This window comes from Balaenoptera ricei, chromosome 5, assembly GCF_028023285.1.
Source record: "Balaenoptera ricei isolate mBalRic1 chromosome 5, mBalRic1.hap2, whole genome shotgun sequence".
NCBI lineage: Eukaryota > Metazoa > Chordata > Mammalia > Artiodactyla > Balaenopteridae > Balaenoptera > Balaenoptera ricei.
In genome coordinates this window covers 139,810,694-139,822,810 of record NC_082643.1, presented here as the reverse complement: position 1 = coordinate 139,822,810, position 12,117 = coordinate 139,810,694, and the positions used below count along the sequence as shown (strand labels likewise).

Sequence of the window (12,117 nt, the reverse complement as noted above, 5' to 3'; positions counted from 1 at the left end):
GTGACCGCCCAAGAGACTTGCCACTGAGCGGGTTGTCCTGTGGGCCCAGACTGTTGCTCCTGATTGCTTGGTTTGCTGCTAAGTTGGCTGACGTTCTTCTAACACGATTCCATCAGTCCTGCTCTCTCAGAAGAAGGTGGGCCATGAACTTACTGTCTTTTCCAGCCGTGGATCTCAACCCCTGGGTAGCCAGGGGCACGGTCTACTTTTTCAGTTCAGAATCAGGTTTTGGCTTCATCCTTCATCAGGATGTGGTCTTGGATGAGTCACCTGATCTCTCAGCGTCCTCGTTCCTTTCCTCTGAGATAAGGATACTGCTCTTTGCCCGCCTCTGGGCGGCTAAGAGGACCAGCAAGGCAGGGGTTGTAAGTGCAGAGCTGGCTTCCTCTTTTCACAGCCTTATCCCACAGCAGACAGATACAAGTATAAAATATACTGCCTGACACATAGTGAGCGCTCAATAAATATTTGTTGCATGAATGAAATGAAATTTTCCCATTTCTGACTGATTTAGTCATTAATTCTCTTGTTCATTTGTTCATTCAGTGTTTACTGAATTTGATGTTCTAGAAGGTGAGCTAAGCACTGAGGGGTTCATGGTCCCCCAAGCTGCTGTGAGCACCACCTTTCTGGGATAAAGTAGGACTCGGTCCACCGTCCGTCTGAAATCTCTCAGCGAACCTTGGGCCGTGGAGCAGCACGTGGTCTTTCAGAGTTTCATACTTCCTTCCCCGGGTACTACGTGCCCGCTGTGCTAAACTTAAAAAAACTTTTATTATAAAATATATTTATCAAAAAGTGCAGAAAATATGACTTGCCAGAGTTACCTCTTCGGTCATCCTAGTCTCTTGCTTAAAATCTTTCCTTGACTACTTTATCAGGATTTAAAATTCAACCTAAACTGCCAATCTTTCTATTCCCCCCCCCCCCTTAGTAAATAATTCTTTGTGGGGAAATTAACATGCAAGCATGACCACAGAGTACAAATCAGTCCAGTTTCCAGTGAGTTCTGCTCTGTGCAAGGTCGGCCTTTTCTGCCCCTTCTCCCGTCGTGGTTGCTTCATCCGTGGTTTCTCCTTATCTGTCGCTCATTCCTCGTTTAGGTGTTCATTCCTCACGTGTGTTGTGAAAGCAAATGTATTCCAGATGTGTCCGGGGGTTGAGGGGAGTGCAGAGATGAATCAGACACGGCCTCCAGGACCTTATGATCCAGCAGGGCTGAAATGAATAAGATCACTCACAGTCACTAGTATTTATTCATCACTTTGAAGATGCCAGCCATCCTTCTGAGGGCTTTGCATTGAATTTCAGTCGATCTAGCTGTTCTCCCTTCTACAAATATTTGTTACTTGCCCTGTGCCAGGTAGTTTGTTAAGTGCTGGGACAATCACATCCAACAGGGTGGTCTCCCTTCCTGCAGGCGACTTGCAGCCTGATGTGGGACAGGCAGACAAACAGGGGTGACAGTACAGTGAGATAAGTTTTGTGTTGGGTAGTGTGGAAGCAGAGGGGAGGGGCATTTCACCTGGTGTCTTAGCTCAGGCTGCCGTAACAAAATAGCGTAGACTGGGTGGTAAAACAGTAGGCATTTATTTTCTCAGAGTTCCAGAGGCTGGAAGTCCACGATCAGGGCGCTAGCATGGTCAGCTTGTGGTGAGGGCTCTCTTCCTGGCTTACGTACACCCGCCTTCTCCCCGTGTCCTCACACGGCAGGGAGAGAGCGTGGGATCTCCCTCTTTCTTTTCTTCCAAGTGGATTACGACCTCATTTTACCGTAATTACCTCCTAAAATTCCTGTCGCCAAATACAGTCACACTGGGGTTTGAGCTTCAACACGTGACTTTGGGGGGCACCCAATTCAGTCTGTAGCAGTCAGCAGTGCTGGCGATCCAAGGAGGGCTTCAGGGAGGAGGTGCTGTAAGTTAAATCCTGAGGGATGAGAGCACGTGTGCAGGCAAAGGCAGGAGACTGAGTGGGATGAGTGCGAAGCCTGGGTGAGAGCAGCGTGTGAGACCCCGAGGTAAGGGAAAGTGGGATCTAGCTGGGAGACTGCAGACAGCCCGGTATTTAAGTGTCGGTGCATGGCAGAGCCACAAGGAGGTGTGAACCTTTCTGAAAATCCCACGGATGACCTGAAGGAGAGGGGTGGCCTTGGGTTGGATCTCGAACCTTAGGAAGGGTTTGTGCGTGTGGCGATGCCAGGAAGGAAGAGGGCATTGCAGACTTGAAAGGACTTTAACATAAAGGTGTGGGTGGGAGTTTTCTTTGGCGAAACTCTCTGCGAGATGGGGGTCATGGTGCCCGGCAAGAACGCAGCAAGGATTCGACAACGTAGGGTCTGCAGGTGCTGGGCCCGTATAGAACGGTCCAGAAGTGGTTTTTATAAATACAGCATTCTTAGTCACTTCAGTTGAAAACTCTTCGTTGAGTTTCCGCCGCCCAAGCCTTAGTTATTTTTTCCCTGTTTTTGTTAACTAACGTCTGCCCAGTTCCCCGAAGGCAGAAGCCTCTTTCTCGTTTATGAATATGATAATGTGCCCTGGAGCCCGTAGGTGGTCCTCAAGATAAGGCTTTTGTAACGAGGTTTTTTACTTTTATTTCTTACTTCTGACAGATTATGACTCAGATGCCATGAGTAGCTCTTACGAATCATACGATGAAGAGGAGGAGGACGGAAAGGGGAAGAAAACGCGGCACCAGTGGCCCTCGGAGGAGGCCTCCATGGACCTGGTAAAGGATGCCAAGATCTGTGCCTTCCTGCTGCGGAAGAAACGCTTCGGGCAGTGGACCAAGTTACTCTGCGTCATCAAAGACACCAAACTACTGGTAAAGCCTTGCGACTTGGTTGCTCTTGTGTAGAGTCGGTAAGATGTGGTCGGCCGTCCAACTGGGCGGAATGTATACCCAGGCGGGTGGCGGTAACGTCGGCGGGAGGGAGAGGGAGCAGCGGTCAAGGGCGGGCCCGTGATGGGCCGTCAGCGAGCCCTGGCCGAGGCTGCCACGGCTTTAACGCTGTTGGTTTCGCCAGCCCCCCTAAAGCAACCAGCGGGCAAAACCATCCCCATCTCGGGCCAGCGTCTGCGGTTCATGTCAGTGGAAATGCACGCTGCTTTAACTTGCCAGAGGTCGCAGGATGGATTTTCTCATTTGTAGTGAGTCAGTGAATTCCTCAAAGCCAGGTCATCGAAGTGGGCCGGGTAGGCCAGGCGAGGTCTGGGGGAGAGTTCCCAGGAAAGGAAATTCTTTTGGAAAGCTAAAGGCTGACTCTTTTTTTTTTCTTTTCTTGTAACTCAAGAGAGGCAGAATAGAAAGATAGAGTAAGTAACAGAGGAACGGAGACAGGAGGACACAGACCCTTTGCTGTAGGGGTTAGTCCACCAGGGAACCTAGTAAGGAAGCAAGAGCCTTTGAGACACACCGTCTGTCCCTCCTCCTTTCTCCCCAGCTTTAGAAACCATGCCTGGTTATTGGCATTGTGAATGTTAGGAGTGTGTTATTGTATTTTGTTTTCCCTTCAAATTAACCTTGGGGAAAAAAATCATTCAAAAGTATATCATTAAAACAGAACACATGAGAATGTATGATTCTGTAACTCACTTTTCAGTGGAGCAGATAACCCCCTTTTTAAAAAATAGTCTCATCTGTGAATTATGGGAATCTGATTTACTAGATTCTTAGGACATTGTATGTTTTTTAATTAATGGTTTTGTTAAAAAAAAAATTTTATTTTAAACAGTGCGAGTACATGTTTTTTCCACATGTGTGGCCTGAATTTCTCCCAAATTTAGAATATGCCAAAAGTGATGATGCCGTGGGGGAATTTTAAAGTAAAGAACGAAAAAAAAAAGATGAAAAAGATTAATATGGTCCGTATTTACAATCTGACATAATGGCTGCAAGAAGTGGATATGTTATATAGACATTTTAAAACTACACAGTCGACTCTCACGGAAAACGCGCTGTGGGAAGCTTGTGGTGGAGGGTGGGGTCAGCGGACATCGGACCCTCTGCCCCGGCCCCGGCTCCACCCACCCCCGCTCTCGTCTCCTCCCTCCCTCCCTCCTCATCTTCTGTTTCTTGCATCACCTACCGGGTTTCCCATCTTCCAAACCGGGATGATAATGCCGACCATTTAGAGGAGTCGTAAATATTTAAGAAGAGATTAATGGAAAACCATGTGAAAGCACCGTCTTTGATGAAATGCAGAATCAAAGTTCCATTACGAAGCATTTTTTCATTCAAAAATGACCTATGATCCGACTGCCCAAATGACCCCTATTGATGGTGAAAAAAAAAAAATTGACAACAGAAAGCTATGAACAGAAAACAAAACGCCAGCCTCTTCCCCTAAGTGCTCCCGGCCTGTCTTCGCACAGGCACCACCACGACCAGCTGTTTTGAGTAGCCTTCCAGAACCTGCTCGTTTCTATGCCCAGGCAACTCTCTGGTGGACACTATCGTGTGCTCAGACCCCCTCGGTTCCCTCACTTGCGGGGAGGGCTGCCGGCAGACAGTTGCCCAAGGTCACGTCCCTTCCCAGGGGGTCTGCATCCCCTGTGATGCCTGAGTGTGCATGCCCCGCCTCGTGGGACCAGCCTGCAGGCGCGGTCCAGCCCCAGAGCTCCCGTGGGGTTCGTCAGGGCTGTGTATTTGAACTGCACTGAAGCTTACCTTCTTCCTCTGCCCAGTCCTCCTCCTCCTCCTACAGGTATAGCTCTTAAATAAATGCCCCTTAATAAATATCCCGTGTGCTGCTCTGTTTTAGAGCCATCTTCCCTGGGAATCCAACCTGCAGGGAGCTCCAGATGTTACTGTATGGTATTACTGATAACATATCCATTTTGAAGTGTTTAACTTAAGGAAAAATATAAGCTATAAAATTTCCTGGGACTTCCCTGGTGGTGCAGTGGTTAAGAATCCGCCTGCCAACGCAGGTGACACGGGTTCGAGCCCTGGTCCAGGAGGATCCCACATGCCGCGGAGCAACTAAGCCCGTGCGCCGCAACTACTGAGCCTGCGCTCTAGAGCCCGCAAGCCACAACTACTGAAGCCCAAGTGCCACAACTACTGAAGCCCGCGAGCCTAGAGCCCGTGCGCCACAACAAGAGAAGCCACCGCAATGAGAAGCCCGTGCACCACAATGAAGAGTAGTCCCCGCTCGCCAGCTAGAGAAAGCCCGCGTGCAACAACGAAGACCCAACACAGCCAAAAATAAATAAATAAATTCATTAATTAAATTTTAAAAAATTAATTAATTAATTAAATTTTAAAAATTTCCTTTACAATTCCTTCTACCGTTAGTTTCCTTTTCACTATTTTTTTTTTTTGCATATACTGAGAATGTGAAAAGTCTGGTAAATGGTAAACATTCATAGCAACCTGAGATTAGTTGTTTTTGGTGTATTTTTTTCTTCCTTTTTAGGCAGGGTGGCCATCAGTTTTACCTCTTAAAAAAGTGGGTATCTTCCATACCTGTGCCATTTAGGAGCCAAGGTCTTAGAACTGTAAAACAGGAAAGAGCTCTAGAAATAATTTCTGAAAAGAAGTATCTGTTCATTCATTCCTTCATCAGTAGATGGATTAGGGTCCTGGGTGCAGGCTCTGCACTCACAAAGTTTGGGGCTGGAGCCCTGGCTCTGCCACTGTTCAGGATGCCTGATTTTGGACTAGTTTCCCAACCACCTGAACCTCAATTTCCTAATCTGCAAAATGGACAAATGTGACGATTAAATGAGATGTATGAAATGCCTCATATAAGGTAGACACTCAATATTTGGTAGCCGCTGTTATTGTTGCTAATTATTTAATAATAATGTAATTCAATAAAATAATAGTAAAAACAGCAATAAATCATTTCACAAAAAAGGAAGCAGGCTCAGAAAGCTTAAACAACTTGTGGGAACCCAGATTAAATTAGTAACAGAGCTGGGACCCAGGTACCTGAACTCTTAGACCATGTATTGCCATTACGGGGTGTGCTTTTGGTCTCCAGTAATGCAGTGAACCCAAGGCAGGAGGGGAAGCCTTTGGGCAAAGATCTGGTTTGAGAGGTCTAGGTCAAGCGAGAGTGATGGGAGCTCAGTGTCAGTGTCACCACAGCACTGAAAGCTCTAGGGTGAATGTCAGTGATGCAAACGGAGCAGCATGCGTTTTGGACCCTCTACTCAACCAGAAAGCAAGCTTTGCGGACATTTTTGTCCGTTATATGTTGATATGTATACTCTTCATAAAATCATTCACCTGTCTTTCAGAAGGAGGATAGGGGTGGGATAGGAGGACACCAAACAACATAGGTTGTGAAGTAAAGTACCCAAGGTCCTGTCTGCCCACATTAGGGCGGCAGCGCCATTTCAGCAAATCTAATATATTCGTGTCGCTTAATCGGGAAGCTCCACTAGAACGTAAGCTCCATCGGAGCAGGGACTTTGTTTCCCACTGAGTCATCTCCTGGGCGCTTGGTAAATTCTGCTGAATTAACGAGCAGGTGTTTCTGCACTCACACGGGGGTGAGGTGTCGGTGCGGAGCGGTGCCCTGTATGTGAGCCCCAGTGTCTGCAGATCGCTCTTGCAGTCTCTGAGTATCTCCACCCTTCAGTCGGACCTCCAGGTGCTTCGCCAGTACTCCCGTTTTCATCGTGCCGGAGTTTGATCAGCGTTTCTGCTTGGACTTCCTTACAGCCTAACTTTGACTTCTCCTGTCCAATGCAGTGCTACAAAAGCTCCAAGGACCAGCAGCCCCAGATGGAACTGCCGCTCCAAGGCTGCAACATTACATACATCCCAAAAGACAGCAAAAAGAAGAAGCACGAATTGAAAATTACTCAGCAGGGCACAGACCCCCTTGTTCTCGCTGTCCAGAGTAAGGAGCAGGCCGAGCAGTGGCTGAAGGTAACTTGTTGCTTTTGTTTCTGAGGCATTTTCTTTCCCAAACCTCTTTCTGAGATCTGTTTTATTTAACTTGTACTTTTTTCCAAGCGTAGGCAAACAATGGATTAACCTGAAGAGTTTTGTCTTTGAGAGTGGAATATTCTGATTACTTTGAGGTTAATCACTTTAAATTTTGTCTTCAAAAGGCAATATACCCCCTGTTGACAGGCTGCTTCTAGAGCTTTCTCTTTTTTTTTTTTTAACATCTTTATTGGAATATAATTGCTTTACATTGTTGTGTTAGTTGCTGCTGTATAACAAAGTGAGTCAGCTATATGTATACATATACCCATATCCCCTCCCTCTTGCGTCTCCCTCCCACCCTCTCTATCCCACCCCTCTAGGTGGTCACAAAGCACCAATGATCTCCCTGTGCTATGCGGCTGCTTCACACTAGCTATCTATTTTACATTTGGTAGTGGATATATGTCCGTGCCACCCTCTCACTTCGTCTCAGCTTACCCTTCCTCCTCCCTGTGTCCTCAAGTCCATTCTCTACGTCTGCGTCTATATTCCTGTCCTGCCCCTAGGTTCTTCAAAACCTTTTTTTTTTTTAGATTCCATATATATGTGTTAGCATACGGTATTTGTTTTTCTCTTTCTGACTTACTTCACTGTGTATGACAGACTCTAGGTCTGTCCACCTCACTACAAATCAATTTCGTTTCTTTTTATGGCTGAGTAATATTCCATTGTATATATGTGCCACATCTTCTTTATCCATTCATCTGTTGATGGACACTTAGGTTGCTTCCACGTCCTGGCTATTGTAAATAGTGCTGCAATGAACATTGTGGTACATGACTTTTTAAATTACGGTTTTCTCACGGTATATGCCCAGTAGTGGGATTGCTGTGTCATATGATAGTTCTATTTTTAGTTTTTTAAGGAACCTCCATACTGTTCTCCATAGAGGCTGTATCAATTTACATTCCCACCAACAGTGCAAGAGGGTTCCCTTTTCTCCACACCCTCTCCAGCATTTATTGTTTGTAGATTTTTTGATGGTGGCCATTCTGGCCAGTGTGAGGTGATACCTCATTGTAGTTTTGATTTGCATTTCTCTAATGATTAGTGATGTTGAGCATCCTTTCATGTGTTTGTTGGCAATCTGTGTATCTTCTTTGGAGAAATGTCTACAGAGCTACAGTAATCAAGACAGTATGGTACTGGCACAAAAACAGAAATATAGATCAATGGAACAGGACAGAAAGCCCAGAGATAAACCCATGCACATATGGTCACTTCATCTTTGATAAAGGAGGCAAAAATATACAATAGAGAAAAGACAGCCTCTTCAATAAGTGGTGCTGGGAAAACTGGACAGCTACATGTAAAAGAATGAAGTTAGGGGGCTTCCCTGGTGGTGCAGTGGTTGAGAATCCACCTGCCGATGCAGGGGACATGGGTTCGAGCCCTGGTCCGGGAAGATCCCACATGCCACGGAGCAACTGGGCCCGTGAGCCACAACTACTGAGCCTGCGCGTCTGGAGCCTGTGCTCCGCAACGAGAGAGGCCGCGATAATGAGAGGCCCGCGCACCGCGATGAAGAGTGGGCCCCACTTGCCACAACTAGAGAAATCCCTCGCACAGAAACGAAGACCCAACACAGCCAAAAATAAATAAATAAATAAATAAATAAATAAATAACTAAAAAAGAATGAAGTTAGAACACTCCCTAACACCGTACACAAAAATAAACTCAAAATGGATTAAAGGCCTAAATGTAAGGCCAGACACTATAAAACTCTTAGAGGAAAACACAGGCAGAACACTCTGTGACATAAATCACAGCAAGATCCTTTTTGATTCACCGCCTAGAGAAATGGAAATAAAAACAAAAATAAACAAATGGGACCTAATGAAACTTAAAAGCTTTTGCACAGCAAAGGAAACCATAACCAAGATGAAAAGACAACCCTCAGAATGGGAGAAAATATTTGCAAATGAAGCAACTGACAAAGGGTTAATCTCCAAAGTATACAAGCAGCTCATGCAGCTCAATATCAAAAAAACAAACAACCCAATCCAAAAATAGGCAGAAGACCTAAACAGACATTTCTCCAAGGAGGACAGAGCTTTCTCTTTTACTTTGATTTTCTGGTTTCACTTTATTGTGTCTGGATGTCAATTCTTTTTTATTTATTCTGCTTGGGATTCCCTGGGATTTTTAAATCTGTGGATTGGTATTTTTCTGTTTTGGAAAAAATTTTCAGCCATTTCCCTTAAAATATAACTTTGCCTCATTTCCTCTTCTCCCCCTACTAATTTAAATATATGTTAGACTTTTTCACTGTATTCCACTTTTATCTTCTCTTTGTGTTTTACTACCCTTTTTTTCCCTTTAGTCTGGTTAATTTTTTTCTTGTTACTTTCCAGCTCACTATGTCTCTCTTTAGCTGTATCTAATCTGCTGTTAAGTTTGTTCCCGTTCACTGGATTCTTAATTTTGGTTATGGTAGTTTCCAGTTCTTGAATTTCCAGTTGTTTCTTTTTAGGAATGTTTGTTTGGCTTTTCTCTCCAATAACAAGCACATGACAGACATAATTGTTTTGACAGTGGTTTTGGTTGAGTTTGGACCTGGTTCTGTTATCTGTTGTGCCTTTTCTTGTTCATGTCATTTTGTCTTCTTGCATACCAGGTTATCTAATGATCATGCTGGGCATTATATTTGGAAAAAAATTATTATAATAATTTATAATAACAGCTTATTGAAGTATAATTCACATATCATGCAATTCATCCTTTTAACATATGATTCAGTGGTTTTTAGTATATTCACGGAGTTGTGCAACTATCACCGTAATCTAATTTCAGAACATTTTCATGAACCCAAAGAGAAAAGCTGTCCTCACTATGCTAGCAGTCATTTCCCCCACCCCCAGCCCCAGACAACCACTCATCTGCTTTCTGTCCCTACAGATTTGCCAACGCACTCATACAACATGTGTCCTTTTGTGACTGTCTTCTTTTACTTAGCGTAATGTTCTCAAGGTTCATCCATGTTGTATATGTGTTACTATTTCATTCCTTTTTATTGCTTTTTGTGTCATTTCTAAGAAACCATTGTTTAATCCTAGGCCTTAAGATTTACACTTATATTTTCTTGTAATAGCTTTATAGTGTTAGCTCATAGATTTAGTCTGTGATCCATTTTGATGTAGTCTTTGCTTGTAGTGTGAGGTAGGGGTCCAATTTCATTCTTTTTCTTGTGGGTGTCTAGTTGTCCCTATAGAAATAATCTGATTCTCAGCACAGTGCTTTTTTCTATCCAAGAGCATTTGCCTGTGCCACATGCTTGAGGGGGCAGTAGGTCACCAAAATCAGTTTAATTTAATTTCAGAGCTTGAGATTTTCAGAGCCATCCAGGTGACTTGAAGTCAGCCTGCAGTCCATTCAAGGGCAGGCTTATTTTTATTTCAGTCTTACTCCAGCTCCTAATCTTGGGGCCCTAATATTAAGTGTGAGGGTTTTGCCAGGGGCCTCATCCTTGGCGAGCCCTGGACTCCAGCTTTCGGTCCCTATTCTGCCAGAGCTGTCAGAGTGCTACCTGGCTTCTTGGCTACCTCCTCTGGGGGGTATCAAAGGCAGTCCCGGCTGCTGGGCTACCTCTCCGGATTGCCATCTACTTCTGGATCATGGCCAGGTGATTCCACACTGTGATAATAGCTCTTTCTTGCTCTTAGGAAGATGCTGTGTATGTTTCATCTTGCTTTCGTCATTGTCTTTATCAGGAGAATTGGTCCAAACCTTCTGGTCCATCATTGCCTGCTAGTACTTGCTTTGAAAAACCGGTTGGGAGCGGGTGGGAAAGGCTGATGAGACATTTTATAACAATGGTTCTTATAACGTGCCAGCGTCCTTTCAACCTTGAGCCTCACTTCCCTCTCATCCCCCAGGAAAGTATAAGGGTCAGACTCTGTGATGACAGCAATGATTGTTTCTGTTGGGGCAGAACACATAGATGTGGCTTTTCTCATCTCTGTAATTTGGGAGGTGGAGCAGAGCATTTCTTTTTTAACGGGAGTCCTGTGATGGGGAGTTTCTGCTACTGAGATTGCTCAGCCTTCCAGACACAGAATCTTAGTACGTTACATGTCAACCACTGGTGTCGCCAAAGCACTTTTCCATCATTATTATCTCTTAATCCTCAAAACGGCTGCCTGAAAAAGGTGTTACTCTTGGCCATTTCATTTTACAGGTGAGATACCAAGTCCCAGGTAGACGGGATGTCACAGTGATCAACCAGTTGATGGAGCCAGGAGTTGACCTCTGAATTTCCTGGCTTCATTTTCATTTTCATTCTGCTGGGCCATCTTGACAATTTGCCATTTTCTCTTTTTATTCCTCTCTTCTAGGTTCTTAGCACCATTCCTTCAGTAAGGAGGGAAAGAATGAGGAAATAAACGAGGAGCCTTATATATGATTCTGTTTTCTTCACCTGGTCCCACTCTTGGTTACCTGTATCTGGCCTTCTGCATTTTGGTGTTTACCTGTACCCTGGTGGAGAACCCAAGAAAGGACGCTCTGAAACCTAAGCTTTCTTCTCTTTTCCATCTGTTCTCACAGTTTGTTGTGTATTTTATGCATACTAAAGAGTAGCTCCCTTGTTAATGATATTGGTCTAACATGAAGTCATCTAGCGTTCACTGGGTTTTACTGTTTCGTTGGGAAATAGCAATGAGCTGACAGTGCAGCTCACAAATAGACAAAGACAAAACTTTTTCAAGATGTCAGGTGCTGATGGAGTGAAATAGTCTTACACCTTATTTCAACAGATGTGAGATACAGATCACAGGCACTCAGCTAATTATAGAATGATGACTCTGTCAATGGGAGCTTATCTGCAAAAACTTTTTAGCATTTGCTGATATTGCTTTAAAAAGAAGTAAATACATGGTAAATTATCTTTTTCTAAAGGGTTTAAATTGATTAATTACTCCACTTAATGTTTGTGCTTTACTTCCATTGCATATTGTAATACAAGAACCTAAGAAGTCTTGATTAGAAATGGAAGTCTGATGACAAAACTAGTTTCAATCAATCAGTTACAGAATTTTAATTTTTTAAAATCAGCAGAGACCTGAGATGTTTTAGTTTAGTTTCATCCAGATATTGTCATTAGATTGGCTGCCTTATCAGAATCAACTGGAAATTAAAACAAACAAACAAACAAACAAACCAAAAAA

General features: G+C 44.3%; 1 protein-coding gene across 2 annotated transcripts in view; it reads left to right on the top strand.

Moving 5' to 3' along the window:
• Window positions 1–12,117, top strand: part of AFAP1 (actin filament associated protein 1) — a 150,858-nt gene that overhangs the window by 77,571 nt on the left and 61,170 nt on the right. For both annotated transcript variants that reach the window (XM_059923657.1, XM_059923658.1), the window contains exons 5-6: window positions 2,615–2,826; window positions 6,709–6,888. In XM_059923657.1, coding sequence (XP_059779640.1) covers window positions 2,615–2,826; window positions 6,709–6,888 — 392 coding nt within the window. The remainder of the gene's footprint in view (window positions 1–2,614; window positions 2,827–6,708; window positions 6,889–12,117) is intronic.